We start from the raw sequence: 23,837 nt of genomic DNA on the forward strand, positions 1-23,837 counted from the left end.
AGTGGTGGAATTTTGTATCATTACATATACTATAAGGAAGCAAGCACTGCCCTGTACAACTTTTCCGAAGACAGTACCCTTCAAGCTGGTCAAAATTTTGAAATCTCCGGCCGCAAACCTAGTTCTGGAATAACCAACTTGCATGCAACGCTTGTGTACAACCAGCGGGAGGTGGGCAAAAAATGTGTACGGTCTTGATCCGGCCGGTTCTCAGCCATGGTGGCATAAAATTTCAATCGGTCTTCACTAAACACATCCAGGATAGTGAACGGTTGCAATGGTGAAAAAAATATGAAAATTGATTGATTATCAGCTGAGAACTACGTCGTGCAAAGTTTACCGTTCACATTTTTTGAGCACTCGGTACTTTACGTTACAAAAACCCCCGTCGGTATAAGCAGTGTTAAAAAGTATTGCCACATATACATAGTTTTTCAATGTTGGAAATTTAGAATGAGTCAAAGGTTTTTAATCTTATCTCCTTACACTTTACAGGAATTGCTTACATCCTCAAACTGTTGGACCAAACTACTAAGTTCAACTCCCTGCATTGGTTCCGTTCGGTGAAGAACAAATACAGCCAGGAAATCGAAAAACTAGATACCCAACAGCAGCAATCGGACAAAACGACCGACGGCGACAAATTGCAGCAAACATTCGCTTTGACGCGAAAACGGCTCAACATGGTCCAGCAGGAATTTGATCTTCTGTTTTGTAATTTGAGCAGTGCAAAGATATTCTTCAACGACGCTGTGGATTAACGGGATCGTGTTTTCTCAACTACCTGTACTAGGTAAGTGCATGCTAGATTAATCGTTAATGGACATTTATTCCAAATAGAACTGATCCAAAAGTAGAAGAGTGCATTTTACGTTATGAGAACATCCTTGGTCATGGTTCTGCCGTCCAGTGAGGCCACGTCTTAATTATTTCGAAGAGCTTACGTCCTGGGCTTTCGGTTGCACTGCACTGGCAGTGTGCTAATAGTTTGTAGTCGGGTTGAATATATCCTTGTTCGATACCTCTGAAAAAGAAAAGAAGAACACGAATTAACTCCTATGGAATAATTTTGCAGCAGTAGGGTTATGAGCTACTTGGACGCTTCCATAATTCGCTTTAGCATTGAGGTTTTGTTTCGGCCGGATTGTCTTGAACTAATTGCAAAAAGAAGCACATCAATACGATGCATGTTATGGCCAAATATGAGATCATTAGCTTTAAACCCATATAGCCGAAGCAGTAAACGCACAGCTATTTAGCAAGACCAAGCTGAAGCTCACAACGTGCCCCGCCCATCGCACTCTTTCAGCTTTGGCGACTTTCTGGATACTGGGTTCACCGTAGAGTTGCGCAAGCTCGTGGTTCATTCTTCTCCTCCATACTCCGCCAAAGATCGTCCTAAGCCAGTGATCCTCAGCCCTGTTTTTTCAACCATTTTTATTTCTGATTACGGATAGTTCCCATAATAATTTAGTTTCATATTTTTGATAACTTTTGGAGTAAAACAGCTTCCCGAAGAGAAAATTTGCGGAACTTATCAGACTTAAGAGATACAGCCATCACGTGCGGCCCGCGGGCCGCACTTTGGTGACCACGGTCCTAAGCACACGTCATTCAAATACTCCTAGCGCTTGCAGGTCCTCTCTTCCAGCATTGTCCACGTCTCATGCCCGTAGAGGACTACCGGTCTTATCAGCGTCTTGTACATGGTACACTTAGTACGGATGTTAAGTTTACCAGATCTCAAGGTCTTATGGAGCCCGTAGTAAGCGCGACTTCCGGCAATGATGCGTCTTCAAATTTCTCTGCTGCAGTTGTTATCCGACGTTACCAATGATCCGAGGTAGACAAATTCGTCCACCACCTAGAACTCATTTCCGTCGATCATCAGCCAATGTGAGCTTTATTGCGCTTAGTTCCTCCAGCCAGCAGATATTTCGTCTTCGACGTATTTACTTTCAATCCAATCCGTTCTGCTTCACGTTTCAGCCTGGTATACTGTTCAAGAACCACCTGTGTTTCATAACACCTTCTAGCGCAATATTGAACAGGAGGCAGGGAAGACCATCGCCTTGTCGAAGTCTTTTGCGTGTTTCAAACGGGTTCGCACCCGATATCTTCACACAGTACTGTACACTATTCATAGTTGCCTTGATCAGTCTAGTCAGTTTCCCGGGAAAACCATTCTCGTCCATAATTTTCCCTAGCTCTTCGCGGTCGACACTTTTGGAGGATCTGCCGCAACATAAAGATTTGGTCTGTTGTCGATCGTCCGTCCACGAAACCAGCTTGAAAACTTCCTACAAATCTGCTTGTTAGCGGTGATAGACGGCGGAAGATAATCTGGGAAAGCACTTTGTAGGCTGCGTTAAGAATGGTCGATCGATAGTTATCACATTCTAGCTTGTCACCCTTTTTGTATATTGGATATATTACTCCGTCCTTCCACTCCTCCGGTAGCTGTTCTGTATCCCAGATCCTGGCTATCATTCGGTGTAGCCAAGTAGCCAACCTGCCTAGCCCATTTTAATAAGTTCCATTCCAGTACCATCTTTTCCAACTGCTTTGTTGTTCTTGAGCTGTTTGATAGCATCCTTAACTTCACCTATTGTGGGAGTTGCCACGTTTCCCTCATCCGCCGTGCTGATGAAACCATTTCTCCTGCTGACTTTTTTTTTCCTTCTTAGCAATGGGGGGATAATATGATCAACAGACACCGGACCAAGGTCCGGGAGTGTGGGGTTGGGGACCATTTACTACATGCAAGCAGTAAACAGGGCTACACCCCCGACCCACTAAACCATCCCCATTTCCGCCAAACCCTTCGTCTCTCCGGGACCACCAAGAAGGCATTGCTTCGGAGAGGGGCTATTGCACATCGCAACCTCCAGGTTAGCTGCGTAGCCATGCAGCAACGAACATCGATGACACGCTTAGGAGGGTCCACCAAGGTACCATGCTGGCGCTTTGCCAGCTCCCAGGTGGTCCTTACCTCCCATTGCCCACTGAAGGAGGGCAGGGTCGACCACAACGCACGCGCCCAGCTGCACCGCAGGTATCAAGAACTGATACTCCGGGCTCCGCAATTTGACCTACAGAAGGCTCAGGCCCTATCAGCTAGCACCAGCTGGGATTGATGACGAAGGGGCCTCCACCTGCCCCGAACAACCAGAGGCTCGTATCCAACCCAGTAGGCCGGCGCCACGACAGCAACACTTCCAGGATGTTCTCCCCGCGGCCACTTAATCGCTGTAAGGGTCGATTTCGACCGTAGGGCACCGGTATGACCTACGTAGCTGACTGCGAACCCTTGGACCACCTGTTGTTTAGCGTCTGCACTAGCCACTCCTCGAGTCCACTCGCCACCTCCTTTGTAGTTCCAAGACGATGTGGGTGATTGCCGATGAAACGGCATTCCAGCCAAACTCGTCTTCACACATCCTCTGAACCAGATTGTCCGGAGTCGTGTCTCCACCGCATGTGACAAACATGCGGTCACGCATTGTGCGGAAACGCGGGCACACGAACAAAACGTGTTCCGCCGTTTCCTCTAAACCTGCACAAACTGGACATTCGGGAAAACCCGCATGACCGAAACGGTGTAGATACTGTCTAAAGCAGTGCTTCCCAAACTTTTTCAACTTTCGCCCCCTTGAGGCCAACATTTATCTGGAATCGCCCCCCTGATATCGATATTAAAAAATTATTAGGTAAGATTTACTAGATAACAATTTAAAATAGCAATTTTATCAATATTTTGCGTACAATACAGGCTAATGAATCAGTTTTCGATACAAGTTCGACCCAGTTTAAGCTTTTTGAATGTAATATATGCATAGGCATCAACTTGTAACGTAGTTGGGGTATGATTCGTTAATGGTGATTTCATACTGATTTATCTTTTATTTCAAAAATTACTGCAATAATTTTCAAAAATTGTGAATAGTAAATGTCTGACGATTTTTTTTTCATTCAATCCAAAAACACTGAACAAATATGAAAATATAGAATGTTTTTGAACTCATTTTTCAATGCAATATATAGACAGGGTTTTTTTTCTAACACCAAGAAAAATGATTTGTACCATAAGAAATGATAAGAATGAGTGCAACCGATACTTGAAAATGGGTACTGTAGATTTTTTCTGTCAAAAAAGCTGGATGCCAATGAAAGAAATATTAGTATCCTAACCTCAAAACTTGGGCATTTGCAAAAAGCTCTAAAAATTCTCAGATACACGTTTTGTACATCCTAATAATGTTGTGTTTTAAATGTTATCTGTGACTCATCATCCGACCTTGTGAAAATTTCAAATACCGACCATTCTTAAAACTCACATGATATTAAAAAACCTTATGTATGTGTTTATTTATTTATATTAATTAATGAATGATTAAATGATTAAGTGATTATGAGTAATTGTTTTCAAATCTGTTCGCCCCCTTTCTGGATTTTTCGCCCCCCCAAATTCTGTTTTTCAAATTTTCGCTCCCTTGAGCCCAAAAATCGCCCCCAGGGGGGCGAATTCGCCCACTTTGGGAATCACTGGTCTAAAGCAACCATGGCCCGAAAGGACCTGTGTCAGGTGGAATGTTAGTTCCCCATGGCGCCTATTGACCCAGATATCTAACCTCGGAATTAACCTGTGAGTCCACACTCCCTTGGTGGAACTGTCCCACGCACGCTGCCATTTGACCATAGAGGCCAGTCCGGCAGTCCTGCGTATGCCTCTTGTGCCGCGCCTTTCGAAGCACTCTACGTCTTCCATGATAAGGATACCAATAGCCACCATACCGGTGATGACGCAGAGTGCATCGTGTGACACGGTACGGTACGCGCTCGCAACCCTCAGGCATATTAGCCTATAAGTACTCTCCAGCTTGCTACGGTAGCTGTCGGTACTTAAAGCCGTGCCCCAAGCCGGGTCACCATACCTCAGTATGGACGAGGCGATACTGGCCAGAAGCTTACGCTTACTGGCGTACAACGCAGAGCTATTGGACATCATCCAGGACAGTGCCACAATAGCTGTGGAGGCTCTCTTGCAGGCATAATCGACGTGGCTACCGAAGGTAAGCTTATCGTCGATCATCACCCCCAAGTGTTTGAAGGAGCGCTTCAAAGTGATCGTGCAGTCGCCAACACTGATCATCGCTTGCTGCACCGACTTTCGGTTGTTGACAATAACCGCCTCAGTTTTGTGGTGAGCCAATTCCAGTTTCCTGGAGCTCATCCACTCCTCTACAATTGCGATCGAGAGGGCTGCACTCAATCCCACTTCTTGAATCGATTCACCTTAGACCTCCAGCGTAATATCGTCGGCAAAGCCAACGATGACCACACCCGCCGGGAATTTTAATCTCAACACCTCGTCGTACATGACATTCCATAACCCCGGACCCAGGATGGAACCTTGAGGGACTCCTGAGGTTATGTGAAAGCACTTCCGACCCACCTCTGTGTCATAGACTAATACCCGATTCTGGAAGCAACTCCCGAGAATCTTGTGCAGGTTCTCGGGTATCTGTAGACGCAGGAGTGCATCAGCAATAGCCGCCCAACTAGCACTATTGAATGCGTTCCTTACATCTAGAGTCACTACTGCGCAGTAGCGAATCCCCCTCCTCTTACGTTGGAGTGCTATCTCAGCGGTTTTCTTAACCGTCAGAATAGCGTCTTCGGTGGACCTCCCTTTCCGGAAGCCGAACTGGTTGCTTAAGAGACCATTTACACCCTCGGTGTACCTCAGCAGTCTGTTGAGGATGATCTTCTCGAGCGGGGAAGGTGCCATGTCGACCAAGCATATTGGTCTATACGCCGACGGGTCACCGGGTGGTTTTCCCGCCTTTGGCAATAGTACCAGGCTCTGCCTCTTCCACACATCTGGAAATACTCCCTCGTCCAGGCATATCTGCATAGCAGATCTGAACATCCCGGGAGCCTCCAAGATTACGACTTTGAGGGCCAGGTTTGGAACTCCGTCCGGACCTGGTGCTTTACTTATACTGAGAGATTTTGCAATCCCTACAAGTTCCTCAGCGGCTACCCTCTCCTCATCGACCAATCCCCGGCTATCCTACGAAAGGAGGCCAAGGGCTAGGGTTGTGGCGCGGAAAGAGCCCCTCGATGATCCCCTCCAGCATCTCTGGAGATTGCTCTGTAGGAGCCATTGCACCTCTTGTCTTTGCCATAACGATGCCTCGCCCCACGGATTCGCGTTGGCACTCTGACAGACTCCTTCAAAGCAGGCCTTTTTGCTTGACCTTATCTCGGACTTCAGCGCGACTTTGGCAGCGGTGAACACCACTAGCTAGTCGATAGAGCTCGTACCGTAAAAGTACCGTAAAGTAAACGTACTTTACGTTACAAAAACCCCCGTCGGTATAAGCAGTGTTAAAAAGTATTGCCACATCTACATAGTTTTTCAATGTTGGGAATTTAAAATGAGTCAAAGGTTTTTAATCTTATCTCCTTACACTTTACAGGAATTGCTTACATCCTCAAACTGTTGGACCAAACTACTAAGTTCAACTCCCTGCATTGGTTCCGTTCGGTGAAGAACAAATACAGCCAGGCTTGATAACTTCCCACAAACTCATTTGCTATTGGCGATAGACGATGGAAGATGATCTGGGATAGTACTTTGTAGGCGGCATTTAGAATAGTGAACGCTCGATAGTTCTCACATTCTAGTTTGTCGCCCTTTTTGTAGATAAGGCAAATAACCCCTAGTTTCCACTCCTCCGGTAGCTGTTCTGTCTTCCAGATTCTGACTATCAGCCAATGCAGAGAAGCGACCAATTTCTCCGGACCCATCTTAATGAGTTCCGCTCCGATACCATCCTTGCCAGCTGCCTTGTTATTCTTGAGCTGGTGAACGGCATCCTTAACTTCCCTCAAAGTGGGAGCTGGTTGGTTGCTATTGTCTAATATTCTGACGTAGTCATTTCTTCCGCTGCCTTGAGCCTCCGTGCCTGTGCTATCAGCGCCATTCAAGTGTTCGCTGTAGTGCTGCTTCCACCTTTCGATCACCTCGCGTCAGTCCGTCAAAATGTTCCCATCTTTATCCCTGCATATTTCGGCTTGCGGCACGAAGCCTCGGCGGGATGCGTTGAGTTTTTGATAGAGCTTTCGCGTTTCTTGGGTGCGGTGCAACAGCTCCATTTCTTCGCATTTCGGGCGGCGCTTTTTCTCCTGGAACAGACGGATCTGATGCTTCCGCTTCTGTCTATAACGTTTCACGTTCTGTCGGATACCTTGCTGCAGCATTACTGCCCGCGCTGCTTTCTTCTTCTCCAGAATCATTCTATATTCCTCGTCGAACCAATCGTTCCGTCGACTCCGTTCAACGTACCCAACAATGTTCTCGCCTGCGACGTTGATGGTTGCTTTTAATGTACTCCAGCAGTCCTCGAGAGGGGTTTCGGCGAGCGAATCCTCTTCCGGCAACGATTGCTCGAGATGCTGGGCGTATGCTGTGGCGACATCCGACTGCTTCAGTCGCTCAAGGTCATACCGAGGTGGGCGTCGGTCCCGTACGTTGTTAACGACGGCGAGTTTTGGGCGCAGCTTTACCATTACCAGGTAGTGGTCAGAGTCGATAATGTCGGAGAAGTGCCGTTCATCGATCAAAACGTGGTCGATTTGCGATTCTGTTTGCTGTGGTGATCTCCAGACTGTATCGGTACGGAGGACTATGTTGGAAGTGGGTGCTATGAATAGCTATCCAGCTTTTTACGCTTCGCCGCTATAAAATATGAATCACCCCCAGTTGACGGATCTTGGCAACATTATAACTATCATTATAGCATCAATCATAGTATGCCAATGAAAAAACTTGTAACCAAGGAACGTTAGTTTGTTGTTATCAACAATTTAAATTTTCAAATCGATTACAAAATGCTGTATTAATGGCTGTGGTGCAAAGCAGGGCAAGGATGAAGTGAGTTTTCATCGTTTTCCGGCTATACAAACTGCTCGTGATGCTATTCGGAGAGAATTGTGGGTTGAGGCTGCTGGAATGTGCGGAAAAAATGTCACAAGACAATATATCTGTGGACACCATTTTGAAACTAATATTCCACACATCGATGATGCCAATTATGTTATTGAGACTATTAAATTGCAAGTGAGAATTTTTACAGATGTCTTCATTTTAAAAAAATAATAGATAGAACTTTTTCCGATTAAATATAGCCAACAGAAATGTTACACTCATCAGACACCTCTAAACACCGATTTTTGTTTTATTGATTCAAACAAGTACATAAAAAAAATAATTAAATTGTTTAATCGAGTAAGAATGACAATGAATTAGTAAGCGCTAAATACCAGAACGAAACTGAATGTTTATATTTACTCTGATGGAAAATGTCTATGGATATAAATGTCGTAAACCACCGGAATAAATAGTATGACAAAAGATGAACCATTGCCGTTACTAAACAATAAACATTACCAGTACAATAACCATAACCATTCGTTTCAGCATATATACCAACAGTAAGGTAAGCGATTTAAACAATTTAATGTATTGCCTATTGAAACTGACTATAATGAAAATAATAACAACCAACAGGGCACCCGATTAAAGCGAGATGGATAGGAAGAGTGAAACTGTCAACTTCCTATCGCTAACATTTCGTGGAAAGAGGGCGGGCTCTTCTCCCCATCTATTGGGTCTTTCTGGCAAGCAAAATCAATCAGTCGAAGGTCCAGGGTAGCCACCGAACCAAGAAAAACGGGAAAAGCGGGAAAAAGGTGATCGAACGAGCAGTACGAGTGGCGTTCACCGAGCACCGAATGCGCCACCCAAAATCGTCCATTGAGAGAGTCACCCTGCATCGTGCCGGAGGAGGAAGAGGCGTCACCGATATCCAGGTACTGTGTGTCTACCACATAACGTTATGAGTAAACACATACAGCAGCTGCGGGCATATTTCGTAGAAAGTCATAACCGCCACGAAATTCACCGCACTGTATGTGAAGTTGACCACGGCTTCAGTGCCCTGCATCTGGCACAGGAGGATTACCAGCTGAACTGCGACATCAAAACCGTCGATGAGATTATCGCGTCGTGGAAGCAGAAGGAGTTGCATGGAACGCACACCCATCAACTGGAGCTCGAACACATCGATAAGGTGGCGTCAAACACGTGGCTGGTGCGGGGTGGCCTCTTCTCAGAAACAGAAGGTAGCATGGTAGCCATCCAGGACCGGGTAATTGCTACGAAAAACTATAGGCACTACATATTGCACGAAGACGTAGAGGAGCGCTGTAGCGCTACTACAAGTACCTGCTTGACCCGGTTCAAGAAAATAGTTGCATAAAGCTGTACTGGGATCGCGAGATCATAACGGACGTCCTCATCCGTGCCAACCGCCCTGACATTGCAGTCTACGACAAAAGGATGAAACGAGTTACACTCATCGACATCGCTGTACCGCTGGACCACAATGTTCAATCAACGTTCTCTAATAAGATAGCGAAGTACCATGACTTGGTGGAGGAGTTGAAGCAGATGTGGCACCTAGAGGACGTCCGTATAGTTCCGGTAGTCCTCTCAGCAACCAAAATTGTCCCGAAATCTCTCCTTAGATTCCTAGACGAGCTGGAATTGAAGAAGGGCCTACACAGCATCCAAAAAGCGGTGTTTCTTGGAACCTGCAGCATAGTCAAACGGTTCCTGAACCATTACAACTGAGAAGCTCATCCAGCAGACTTATTAGGATAAGTAAACCGATAATTGAGATCCACAGAGCCTAATCCCATTTGGCATACAGATTGTCCGAGGTAGGTGAAAGTTTCCACCTTTTTTGCTGAGAAAAACCAAAACTCTATAATAATAATAATGAACAAAAAACTATTCACAGGGAATATTTACAAAAAAAATATTGTAATACTGGAGTTTCTACTGAAGTTATCTTAATATGGAACACAAAATACATCAGGTTTTCTGCTAAAGCGAATTTTAAGAACAACCTAACTTACCTTCCAATCAATGCCCGACATGCATCGAGCGCTATTTGCGCAGGAATCTCGTTCATGAAACAGCCCACGAAGCTGATGCCGATTGCTCGTGAGTTGTAGCCCTGAGTATGTGCCCCCACCCTTGTCCATCCACGCCCCTCGTAGACATTTCCATCATTGCCCACTAGGAAGTTGTAGGCGATGTCGTGCCATCGCCTCGACTCTATGTGGAAGCACTGAATCATTCGCACCATGTAAACCATTCCGGCTTGCGTGTCTGCTGATTCTGTGGCGGTGTGGGCTGAAAGATTCAAAATCAAAACTTTATTTTCTCGAAGATCGTGAAACGCTTGTAAGAGCTCACATATGATTACGTAAGGAACGGGAGTTTTCATGTCCTGGTATTCCAGAGCAGGTTGCGCCAACCATGATCGTCTATCTATTATTCTCAGCACATTGGCGTTCATCTTTTTAGCTTAAAATGAACATTCATTTCGGTAAAATTATTCCGTAAAATTAAATTAAACACATACAGACGTTGGAAACAAATATTTCGTCCCGATTTCGTTCTACTTCCTCGGGTGGTTCAGTTTCCTCTTTCGTTTTTCCATTGGTTGTATCGGAAACTGCTGGTGTCGTCGTTCCATTGGAAGGCAGTGAAACCGGTGGAGCATTTGTTATGAACTGCTGTATGGATCCGAGGTTATTCCCTCCGGTATGTATGATATGTATGGGACCCGTAACATACGTTACATTACCTATGTGGACTTTATTCGAATTTTCGACCTGGAAAAGCGATAAAACTTTTTTGGTGTACAGACTTTCCATGTAATTAAAGGGTATTATAAATCGCTTCGAATGCAGTGGGTACACAAACACTTTCTGTTCTCTGAAGTTTTTAAAACTATCTAAAACACTGTGCTACAAAAGCAGTACTTTACAGTGATCCTTTATTACCCATTGAAACATTTTAGATCCTTGTTTGGACCCGTGCCTTCGAATTTCCGTTGGACCTGTTAGGGAAAGCTAGCGATGGTAATCCTTCTTGGACACCGTCGTGGTAAACAAAAACTTCTATATATTCACTGAATATTTTCGGAGGAGAAGGATGCGATATAAAAGAAAACGAAAGCAGCAAGCCCGCCTATTCCGGGAAAAAAGCGCCGCCTGGAAGAAGCGGAATGTGAAGAAATGGAACAGCTGTATCGTTCACAATAAACGCGAAAGTTCTACAAGAAGCTTAACCCATCCCGAAAGGCTTCGTGCCGCGAGCCGAAATGTTAGGAATAAGGACGGAAGTATCTTGACGGACGGACGTGAGGTGATTGAAAGGTGGAAATAGCACTACGATGAACACTTGAATGGCACGGAGAACACATGCGCAGAGGGTCACGACACCGAAGGTAGTGACAACGTCAGCACGGCGGATGAAGGAAATCAACCTGCCCCCACATTGAGGGAAGTTAAGGATGCCATCAACCAGCTCAAGAATAACAAGGCCGCTGGCAAGGATGGTATCGGAGCAGAACTCATCAAAATGGGCCCATAGAGGTTGGCCGCCTGTCTGCACCGGCTGATTGTCAGAATCTGGAAAACGGAGCAACTGCCGGAGGAGTGGAAGCAAGGAGTCATATGCCCCATCTACAAGAAGGGCGACAAATTGGAATGTGAAAAATATCGTGCGATCACTATCCTAAATGCTGCCTACAAAGTGCTATCCCAGATTATCTTCAGCCGTATATCACCAATAGCATCACCTGTTTATCGATTTTAAAGCTGCTTATGATAGCATCGACCGCGAAGAGCTATGAAAAATCATGTACGAGAACAGCTTTCCCGGGAAGCTCACAAGACTAATAAGAGCAACAATGGACGGCGTGCAGAATAGCGAGGAGATTTCGTGCGAACATTCCAGTTCTTATGACGACAAAACTGAACGTTTGTTCAAATTCGTCTTAAAAAGTTTCTCAAGTAACTATAAGTCACCTGAAGAGAACAAAAATGGAATGGAATGGAATTATTTACTCGGGTTTTCTCTAGGTAAAGTAATCATTATGAAAAAGATAAAAAAGTGTTCTAAATAATACTGAAGTTTTAGAAAAGCCAGACTTATGTTCGATGTCCGTGTGACATGGGAACATTTCCAGAAACCTGTAGGAAATTTCCAGAACCTTACTCAGTGCCGTCGGTGCCAAAAAGAGGGGTCATGGTATCATCATTGCAGCTTGGATGCTAAATGCATGATTTATGGAGGTTCTTCTCACGCTAAGGACGTTTGTCCTGTGAAACAATATACCAAAAAGATTATATGCGCAAATTGCGGGGGCCCTCATAAATCTAATTTTTGGGATTGCCCTTCGCGTAAGCGAGTCGTCGAGGCTCGTACCAGGCAGATGAACGGTAGCGTTTTTCGTTCCCGGATTTCTCCAATAATGCTAATTTTTCAGTCAACGATGGCTTGCTTAATATGCATACCCATCCGGTGAATTATAATCATGCTTATTAACAAACTAATTTTGTTACGACGGGTAGGGAGTATGCCGATATCGTAGCAGGCAATTTAAACTTCTCCCTTTTTCATACTACGAGTAACCGTTCTAATTGTTTCAAATCAAATGGAAATACCCCTGCCGCTACAGGGAACTTCTTGCCTCTTCATCTACCGAAAATCCTTATGGAAAATCATCGAATACTGAACCTACTTATATGTCTCACTCTGATTTTGGTTTTCTAACTGAACATTCGAGTCAAATGATTGATGCAATGTTGAAAACCACCACTATAACTGAAGCAGTTCAAACTGATGTGAGATTTACTAATAAAATTGTTATTGGATTACGTTTCTCTAATGAATACAAATAATAATTTAAATATTTTAAATTGGAATAAATTGAAATTTTAAATTGAACGATAAAGAGGACAAGCTGTTTCATTTTTGAACAGCTTATTACATTCATATAGCAGTTATTACTGAAACTTTTTTGAAACCTGGATCCAAACTCAAAAGAGATCCAAACTTTTTTGTTTATCGTAATGCTCGACTTGATGGGCATGTGGGGGGTTGCAATCATCATTCATAGGCGTAAAAAACATCAACTTTTTTCGCAATTTGAAACTCATGTTTGAGAAACTTTGGGTGTTTCTGTTGAAACACAGCTTAGTGAATACACCTTCATAGCTGCCTATTTGCCCTGCACTGGGCAGCAAATGAATTTGCTCCAAACTGACTTGCGAAAATTGACTCGCAATAAGTCATTTTTTTTGTCATTGATGACTGCTCTTCAGGATATTTCTCAATTCAATACCTTGATAGTCCTACATGTTTTTCCTCTTCTAGAAACTCTTCTACGATTGATTTGATCTTAACCTACTCTAGTCACCTTTGTAGCCAACTGATTACTCATACTGATTCTCAATCCTAGCTACCTTGATACCTACCAATTCGTTTGCTCTACTTTTGCCTTTCTTGGTTGGTGAAGAGTTTTCGATAGGCCACCTAACCAGGGTTGCGCTACCTACATCGTGCTAGAAGGGCTGCCTCCTCGGTGCTGACACGGTACAGCATTGTTCCTTTTGTTCTTTACATGATGACCACGGTCATAGCCATCACAACCAATTAAACCTTTATCAGAGCTTTGGACCTGTAGCTCTGGTTCTCAATAGTTTCAAGTTTTTTCAATCCTATCAGCTACATTTTCAATTATCCTCGAGCCGACTGGAATATATATGGAACATATATAGACAGTTATCTCCTTACAAATAAAACTTGATATTGACAACGCTCTTGAAACTTTAACAAGTTCCATTGTTGAAGCCAGGGGCATTGCAATACCAAAATGTGACGTGAAATTCGAATCCGTGATTACGATGATCTTAAACTCTTGATCCGTCTCAAAAACGTGAGGAGAAGGCAATTTCCACGCACTCGGGATCCTGCTTTTAAAATTATATGCTAGTAGGGGAAAGTGGGGCAGTTTGGCCACCTTAAGGAAAAGTTGATAAAAGTGCTGAAAATATTATGAATTTTTCAAATGTTTGCATGATTTTCAACAATTTTTAGATGCATACACTGGATCTGCATGATTTCCTTTGTCTTATAAAGTTCACGGAGGAATGATTGATTTTTTAAAATTTGTCGTTTTTCGAGTCGATTTTTTACTGATGGGGTGATATGAGCACCCAATTTTTGATTGCAACATAATCTCATATAATCTAAAAATTCAATTATGCTGTTACTACACTTGAAAGTTATTAGTATTTATAAACACTCCGTGCAAGAAGACATATTTTTTTAAGAACATTCTAACAGTCAAACTTCATCATTCTGAAATGATGAATTTTAAAAGAGCCATTCGAGACAATATGGGCAGTTCTTTCGAACATCATTTATTTATTTTTCTTTGAGTTTTGAACACAGACTTATAACATGCCTATTGCTTCATTTCCTCATAAGCTTTGGGGTTGCATGTTATTTCAGTTGAAATTTCAAGAATTTATGCAGTTTTCAAAGGGGGGTGCATTCCACCCCATTGGCCAAACCACCCCGACTACCCCAATCTGCAAAAAGAAACTAAAAAACGATTTTCTCAAGAAACAAACATTTTGAAAATTAAATTTCTCAATTGGACCCTGGCTCTAAAAGCTTTTGTAAATTATCTAAAATTTAGAAAAAAAAAAATACTTCAGAAGCCAATACCAGCATTGAAAGAGAAAAACAAATTATTACTAATTAAATGCGAAAAAGTTCAAAAACTTGTTATGCAGTTTGAAAGCGCGCATAACTTTAATTTAGGACTTACTAGTCGAATTGAAAATCAAGTTACCACTCAATCAATCAAGTTAGGTACTCAGGATGTCGAAAACATTCTCAATCAAGAGAACGTTTTTGAAAATTCCTGGGAGACTGATTTGGAAGAAGTGAGAACTATTATTAAAAAATTCAAAAATATGAAAGCTCCTGGCGATATGGAATTTTCTACATCCTCATCAAGAATCTTTCAGAAAGTAGCTTATCATTGTTAGTTGATATATTTAACAAATGTTTTCAATTAGCAAATGGAAAAATGCTAAGGTTGTACCAATTTTGAAACCAGACAAAAATCTTGCAGAAGCTTCTAGCTATCGGTTTGCTTTCCTCCATCAGTAAACTTTTTGAAAAGGTCATTTTGAACAGAATGATGGTTCGAATCAACGAAAAATCAATTTTTGACTATGAACAATGGATTCCGCCATATGGACATTCGGCCACTCATCAACTTTAACGTGTGACAAATTTGATCCGTTCCAACAAATCTGAATACATTATTATAATAATTCAAAGTTATATTTTATCTAGTTAATCATCAGATCTCCAAGTCTGAAAGACTTTCTGTAAAATCAGGTGTTTGCGTTCTTTTTCGGGGAACCGAGTAAATGAAAATGTTTCTGATGGAATTAATGATGAGACACTTCGCTATCAGGAAATTTAATATCTTCAGGAAATTAAATATCAATGTCATCAGGAAAACAGCCAGGAAGTATGGGATTATTTGTCGCTTGAAACACGATTTAATCATCTCGCCTCACTTGGACTTTTGTATTTCTATTTTTAGCTAACAAAGCAAGAAACACAAATATCGAGTTACAGTGGTTGCAAAATTAAATATTGCGTTTGTTTCTAAAATGCAATAGATTCACTTCCTCATTATTCCTGTTGGACGCTTTACAGTGGTTGTCGGTGAAACGAAGAATGATAATAAACAATTATTGTTTTTTTAACGACGGTGTTGATTTTTAAAATGAGTAATACATAACACTAGAAACGCGGATGAAATAAGAACACCTTCAAGCCAAGTACACACTTAGAAATGAATGTAGTCACAGAATTACTAAAGTGTATGCATTAATGACTATTTCATATCTGCCTCTTTTTCATTCTGCTGTGAATTTCTACACTATATGTCATTTCGTCTGGGTTGAAGCTTAGCTATGCTTCAACCCAGGCGAATCGACAAATACTTCCTTGCAGAATGAAAGAGGGGCAGACAGAAAGTAGTCATAAATTACTGAAATTATTTTCTAACTGAACAATTGAATCTAATGATTGATGCAATGTTCAAAGCCGACTGAAGCGGTCCAAGTTGGTGTAAAATTTGCAAATCAAATTGTTATTGGATTACGTTTTTCTAATGGATCCAAATAATAATTTAAATATTTTAATTGGAATGCTCGTTCTTTGAATGGTAAAGAGGACGAGCTGTTTAATTTTCTTACAGTTAATAACGTGCATATAGCAGTTATTACCGAAACGTATTTGAAACCTGGATCTGAACTCAAAAAACATCCTAACTTTATTGTTTATCGTAATGATCGACTTAATGGGACATGTGAGGGAGTTGCAATAATCATTCATAGGCGTATAAAACATCAACTGTTTTCGTCATTTGAAACTAAAGTTTTTGAAAATTTAGGTGTTTCTGTTGAAACACAGTTTGGTAAATATACTTTCATACCCGTGCAGAAGAAAATAACTACTGAATACCAAATTGAGGTATTCCATACCAGATAATTTCCAACACTTACAACCTGAATGAGGTATGAATGAGCCCTACATAAGAGGTAAAATACCTCAAATAATACCTTATGCATATTCTACAAATACCAAGCTGATAATTAGATCAGGTATTGTAATACCTAAATAATACGTGATGGATTTTCATATAAAAGTGATTTTTTTCAAAAATAGTTCAATACCTCCAGCAGTCCTCAATAGCTATCGAATACCAAAATGAAGTATTTTTAAAAGTTTTAAACATTTTTTTCTAATACCATTATAATACCAAAATGAGGTACTGACAACTGAACAATACCTAATTAAGGTATGATACCAAAATATGGTATGCATAAGTTATTGCGAGTTATTATTTCCTCCTCGGGTAGCTGCCTATTGCCTTTTCAATGCTCTGGACAGCAAATTAATTTGCTCCAAACTGACTTGCAAAAATTGACTCGCAATAAGTCAAAAAATTTTGTCATCGATGACTTTAATGCCAAACATCGGTCATGGAATAATTCTCAACGTAATTCCAACGGCAGAATTTTGTTTGATGAGTGCTCTTCAATATATTTCTCAATTCAATATCCTGATAGCCCTACATGTTTTTCCTCTTCTAGAAATCCATCTACGATTGACTTGGTCTTAATCGACTCTAGTCATCTTTGTAGCCAATTAGTTACTCATGCTGATTTTGATTCTGATCATGTCCCTGTTACATTTCAAATATCCCCTGAAGCAATTCTCAATCCTATCAGCTCCACTTTCAATTATTTACGAGCCGACTGGAATATATATGAAACGTATGCTGACTCTAATCTTGATGTTAACATTTCTTTAGAAACTAAACTTGATATTGACAATGCTCTTGAAACTTTAACAAATTCCATTGTTGAAGCCAGGAGCATTGCAATTCCAAAATGTGAAGTAAAATTTGAATCCGTGATTATAGACGATGATCTTAAACTCTTGATCCGTCTTAAAAACTTGAGGAGAAGGCAATTTCAACGCACTCGCGATCCTGCTATGAAAATTATATGGCAGGATTTGCAGAAAGAAATCAAGAAACGTTTTACACAATTAAGAAACAAAAATTTTGAAAATAAAATTTCTCAATTGAACCCTGGCTCTAAGCCCTTTTGGAAATTATCTATAATCTTGAAAAAACCTCAGAAGCCAATACCGGCATTGAAAGAGGAATGAAGTTACTCAGGAGTTCAAAAATATTCTCAATCAAGAGAACGTTTTCGAAAATGCCTGGGAGACTGATTTGGAAGAAGTGAGAACTATTATTAAAAAATTGAAAAATATGAAAGCTCCTGGCGATGATGGAATTTTCTACTTCTTTATCAAGAAACTTCCAGAAAGTAGCTTATCATTTTTAGTTGATATATTTAACAAATGTTTTCAATTAGCATATTTTCCTGACAAATGGAACAATGTTAAGGTTGTTCCAATTTTAAAACCAGACAAAAATCCTGCAGAAGCTTTTAGCTATCGTCCAATCAGTTTGCTTTCCTCCATCAGTAAACTTTTTGAAAAGGTTATTTTGAACAGAATGATGGCCCACATCAACGAAAATTCAATTTTTGCTAATGAACAGTTCGGATTCCTCCATGGATATTCGACCACTCATCAACTTTTACGTGTAATAAATTTGATCCGTTCCAACAAATCTGAAGGTTATTCTACTGGTCTTGCTCTTCTAGACATAGAAAAAGCATTCTACAGTGTTTGGCATGAAGGTTTGATCGTAAAATTAAAAAAAAAAAACTTTAATTTTCCAACATATATTGTTAGAATAATTCAAAGTTATCTGTCAAATCGTACACTTCAGGTTAATTATCAGAACTCCAGATCTGAAAGACTTCCTGTAAGAGCTGGTGTTCTTCAAGGCAGCATTTTGGGACCAATATTATACAATATTTTCACATCTGACTTACCTGAGTTACCTCAGGGATGTCAAAAATCCTTGTTTGCGGATGACACAGGCCTCTCCGCCAAAGGACGAAGCCTGCGTGTCATCTGTAGTCGATTGCAAAAAGGTTTGGATATTTTTTCTTCATACTTGCAAAAATGAAAGATTTCTCCTAATATTAACATATGTTTCCAAAACTCAACTAATAATATTCCCACATAAACCAAAAGCTCTTTATTTGAAACCTTCAAGTAGGCATAGTAGACTTCAAAAATCACATAGAGGGCATTCAAGCCAAATGTAATAAATATGTAAAATGTTTCTATCCCCTTATTAATAGAAAATTAAAACTTTGTCTTAAGAACAAGCTTTTGATATTCAAACAAGTTTTCAGGCCAGCCAATTTGGACTAGCTGTTGTAATACCAGGAAGAAAGCTCTGCAGAGAATTCAAAATAAAATTTTGAAAATGATTCTGAAGCTTGCTCCCTGGTATAGTACCAATGAATTACATCAATATTGGAACAAATGTAAAATAAAATATGTAATTAATAATTTCAGGCAAAAATCGTTACAATCTTCTATTGCCACGATTAATGCGTTATATGTTTAGTTTAAGCTAGGTTAACTGAATTGAAAACGTTTTTTTTTCTCTTCACCTACTTGAAATCAACTCACCTGTAAAAAATCTGAACTGCTACGGCAAATGAAATGTAATATGTTGTTAACAAAATGTTAATAAAATCTTAAATTTGTTTTACCAAATTAGGATGATAGTGTTGTCTAATAACACAGAACACCTAGATATAAGCATTGAATGTAATGTTTGGAATGATACTAATAAAGAAATTAAAAAAAAAACTTAAATTGATAAAATTCTGTGACTACCCGTGTTTCTGAGTGCTTTTTGCTTCTATGAATAAATTTTACGAAAGAAGTCTGATTTTTGGTTGAACTCCAAGAATTTAAAGAAAATATCATGACGAATGAATGAATGATTTGAAACATTCGAATAATCAATTCACCTTTGTAGCAAACTAGTGTTTTTTTTTTTTCATTTTTCCCTTCAGTCATCGGAGGGGGTGTGGGCAACGGACCCCCTGTCCCCCTCTGGTTACGCCTATGTCAACACACAACATTGTAAATTACCAATTACTAAAGTTCCTGGTCCGGATGGTATTTCAAACGTAGCGCTAAGCACAGCGTGGCTGGAAGGCTACGTTTATGGCCGGAAGTAACAAAAGTTTATGTTGATGGGATAACCGGAATAACGGTCAGAAGATTCTGCTTCTTATACATACATACATATACATACATCTTGTACATCTATATGATAGCTGGATTCTAGAGATGGTCAGGTTTATGAACCAAAGTTTAAAGTTTGGATCAGAAAATTTGGTGTTTTTCGGGTTCAGATCGGGCAATATAATTTGGGTAGTTAAGTATCACGTAACGATAGGATTCTATGACAATACCCCGAACGCCACTACCCCGAACGCCATTACCCCGAATGGGTCATTACCCCGAACGCCATTACCCCGAATGGATAACATTTTGAGACACATTCTAGTTAGAGAGTGGGGAGATAATTGTACGATTCCTTTTGAGTATTTCACGAGTTTGGGTCAAACATGTATTTTTCAAATATTAGAAGATAAAAAAGCAGCTAGTTGTTCAGCAAATAATTTTTACACACTAAGTTTTGTCCTCTAATTTTGGGAAGATTCACACAGCCACATTGCAATGCTCTGAAGAACAGCTTATTTTGAAAAGAAGGGTGAATTTATTATGAGAAGGAAAGCTATAATATGCACAAAATTAGGATGTAGTAAAGTCTCTTATTGGACGTCGGTAGCCACTTCCTTTACTCATTTTTATAGGTGTCGGGCATTAAGATTAAGATCTTCTTAAAGATTTTGTTTCGTATCTGTTTCGCATCTGTTAAGCAACGCCATATTGAGGGTTATGGATTCGAATTCCTTTTAGTCAATAAAAGGCTTATTTTATTAAAGCCCATTCACAAATTTCGTAACGCTGAAGGGAGCAAAAAAGTTTGTGGGTGGTTGTCCTCAAAATGTTACAGCCCATTCACAATATGTAGAATATCCATACAAAAAAAGGTACGAGGGGGTGGGTAGGTGTTAAAAATGGCAATTTTTGGCGAAATGGAATTTGTGAATGAACCTTTGAATTGCGAAGGTGCCCACTGAGCTGATAAACAGGCGATGTCTCAGAAAGAATGAGAAGAATATAGTTGCCATCAAGATATTTCGAAAGAATAGCTGGCATATAAAAGAAGGGAAAATATATGATGAACATTTTACGTGCCATTAATTACCAGCCTTCATTAGAGACGCATTTTTGCATGCAAAACAAGATACTGTACTGTATCTCATACTATTCGGGGTAGTGGCGTTCGGGGTAATGACCCATTCGGGGTAATGGCTTTCGGGGTAGTGGCGTTCGGGGTAATGGCGTTCGGGGTAATTGTATGGAGCCAACGTTAGACGTTAATGCAGCGTTTAACAGTGTCAGTTGGGAGGTTATCGCTGTCACCCTGCACAGTATGCAAGTTTCAGACTATCTGCAAAGCAGTTTTAAAAACCGAGTACACCCGATTCTGTTTTTGCACGCATCGTACCGTGCAAAAAAAGTTTTCAGCTCAAAATTGCATAAACCGTGTAAAGAAGTAACATCATTTCTTGACGTTTCATGCAAAAATAAGGTGTCACCGGTGGAGTACACGCAATCTAATCGATACGTTCCCTAGAAAATCTTGGCGTTTGGCGTGATAACCGCTTAAACTTTACAGCTCTCTTCGAATATGCCTGTTCAATATTGCGCTTGAAGGTGTCATGCGGACGAGGCACGGTCTTCACAAGATCCGGACAATTTGTCTACTTCGCGGACGACATGGACATTATTGGGAGAAAATTTAAAAAGATGGCAGATTTGTTCACTCTACTGAAACGGTGAATGCTTCGACAAAGTACTGGTAGATGGACCCGAGCGCGACTGGGCCCGCCTAGGAAGCAGTGTCACGATAGATGGGGATACTTTCGAGGTGGTCGACGCGTTCGTTTACCTCGGAACTTGGTGATGGCTGACAACAACGTTAGTCGTGAAATACGAAGGCGTATCATATGTGGAAATCGTGCTTGCTATGGGCTCCAGAAGAAACTGTGGTCAAGAAAGACTCACACTCGCATCAGATGTACAACGTACAAAACGCTCATAAGATTGATAGTCCTCTACGAGCATGAAACGTGGACTAAGCGCGAGGAGGATTTGCAAGCTCTTGAAGTTTTTGAATGCCGGGTGCTAAGGACCATTTTTTTGTGACTATGGAATCACAGAGGCGACTTTTCACACATAGGAGAGGATTCAAAACCAAACACCACGTGGAAAGCGAAGATGCGGGTTATGGACCCATCAGTAACCGGTTAAAGATCCCGCCGAGAAAGAAGTGGACTGGCGCCAACTAAAATCAGAACGGCGCGGGCAAAGACGTAGACACAGTGACGACGGCAGGCACTGCCGCAGGTTAAGTGATGGAGACAAATCGAGGCAATGCATCGCAGTACAAATAGTACAATAGTACATCCAAAAACGAGTCCGACATCATAATCAAGTTTGCAAGACTACGAGAGAGTCATGGGTGTGGCAGAAGCAGGAAAACCCACTAAGTCTAGCTACATCGTAGCGGCCTCCTTTGCAGACAACGCGAATATGAAAGATTAAATAATTCGATGCGTGTTGCTGCAGTGGGGACCTGAGTGTAAGGCAATGATAAGAGTGGGCCCGAGAAAGTAGTTGTTTGAGTGAAATTCTACAACGACGACCAAGAAATGGCCGCAACCGGAGACAATCAAGCAGAAAGACATAGGCCCTCCTTACCCGAATGGTTAGAGTCCGTGGCTACAAAGCAAAGCCATGCTGAAGGTGTCTGGGTTCGATTCCCGGTCGGCCTAGGATCTTTTCGCAATGGAAATTTCCTTGACTTCCTAGGACATAAAGTATCATCGTACCTGCCACACGATATACGAATGCGAAAATGGCAACTTTGGCAAAGGAAGCTGTCAGTTAATAAGGACAGTCAGTTAATAAAGACAGTGAGGACGTAATGCCAAGAAGAAGAAGAAGAAGAACATAGGCCCTCGTTAACGAAAGAGGCTAAAAACGTTAATGTCATGATCAAATGTAAGGTACGAATAAACTGCTCAAGGCGGACTGGGATCGGTGAAATGATCCTAGTCTCAAAGAAAGATTCCAACCTCATCAGCAACATGCACAGGAAGTGCTTGGCGGTGAGGTCAAAGCGATGTCTCAGACTGCAGAAGTGACTCTACGGTGTACAAAAGCTCACCGATTAAAAGGCTGCTCTTAGAGGGCATTGAGACATCGACGTGGCCGGCAAGTTTATCAGGGCTCACAAAACACTCAGGTAGTAACGATTAGACTGCCTTTTTCGTAATTCAATAGAGTAATGAACTTGGGTAAACTGACCGGATGTCCTTTGGGCATATACCAAGTAGCCTTCTGAAGCTTACGAAGCCTTGGGAGGAGCCATAAATCTTGGGAATGCAATCGCGTCGACAGAAGCAAGCTGTGCAAAAGATGCTTCAGTGAAAATCATAGGGCAAGCAAATGTTCTTTATCTCATACATACCTGTATATTACCAAATGTTTGAGTACTATTTCCTTGAAATACAGTTTGCAGAATTTCCGTGTGATTTATATCGGTTTGTCCGCCATTTGACACTATCTTCAATTCGTTGCCTGCAAAGCGAAACAAGTTACAGATGTACATTACGCGGCTCGCAATTGAGAAGTGTAAAAAGCTAAAATGTATGAAACACTCATTAGCATGTATTAAAGCTCGTGGTATCTCCGGCGTATGTCTTCCAAATAAAAATTCAATGAATGCAATGGAAACATCGATATCACAAAAATCATTCAGGTGATTTTGCGCTTTTTGAGGTTCAAGCATAGGTAATTTTGTTACATAAATCATTTTGTACAGATCCAAGTACTTGCCTGTATTAATTCTCCCGATGTTAATATTTCCGATGTCACCGGTGATGGAGTTAACGTCACTATCGGCTACGGTCGAGTTGAATTCCGTGCTGTGTCCACTAAGAGAGGATACGTCATCGCTTATCGCCGAAAATTCGCTACTCTCTACCCATTGCTTGCACTTTTCTGCTCCATCAATAATTCACACAAAATCAGTGTTTTTTGCCGTTATGCAGATATTACCAAATCTTTACCTTCCGATAAATTCGAAGTATCATTCCGCCCAGCGTCATTATCTTTGGGATTCATCTTGTAGCCTTTTTGAAGTTGCCCACATTGATCCACTTTTGTTGAGCAGCGAACGTTAACTGCGGCTGACTGAGCACCTATCAGCAAACCGCAT

The 23,837-nt window shown here is 41.3% G+C and overlaps 2 protein-coding genes across 2 annotated transcripts in view; one reads left to right on the forward strand and one right to left on the reverse strand.

The window, feature by feature from the left end:
- LOC5577249 (WASH complex subunit 4) overlaps positions 1-856 on the forward strand; it is a 42,782-nt gene extending 41,926 nt beyond the window's left edge. The window contains exon 9 of the mRNA XM_021849203.1: positions 496-856. Within this exon, the coding sequence (XP_021704895.1) occupies positions 496-761 (266 nt within the window). The 3' untranslated portion in view covers positions 762-856. The remainder of the gene's footprint in view (positions 1-495) is intronic.
- On the reverse strand, positions 810-23,837 carry LOC5577250 (peptidoglycan-recognition protein LE). Its single transcript, XM_021849215.1, has 7 exons — positions 23,689-23,837; positions 23,456-23,620; positions 23,088-23,197; positions 10,503-10,755; positions 10,334-10,444; positions 9,991-10,270; positions 810-1,024 (listed from the first exon to the last, which is right to left on the reverse strand). Exons 1-7 carry the CDS (start codon positions 23,741-23,743, stop codon positions 892-894), a joined length of 1,107 nt encoding a protein of 368 aa, XP_021704907.1. The 5' UTR covers positions 23,744-23,837; the 3' UTR covers positions 810-891.

This window comes from Aedes aegypti, chromosome 1 (genome assembly GCF_002204515.2).
Source record: "Aedes aegypti strain LVP_AGWG chromosome 1, AaegL5.0 Primary Assembly, whole genome shotgun sequence".
NCBI classification, from domain to species: Eukaryota; Metazoa; Arthropoda; class Insecta; order Diptera; family Culicidae; genus Aedes; species Aedes aegypti.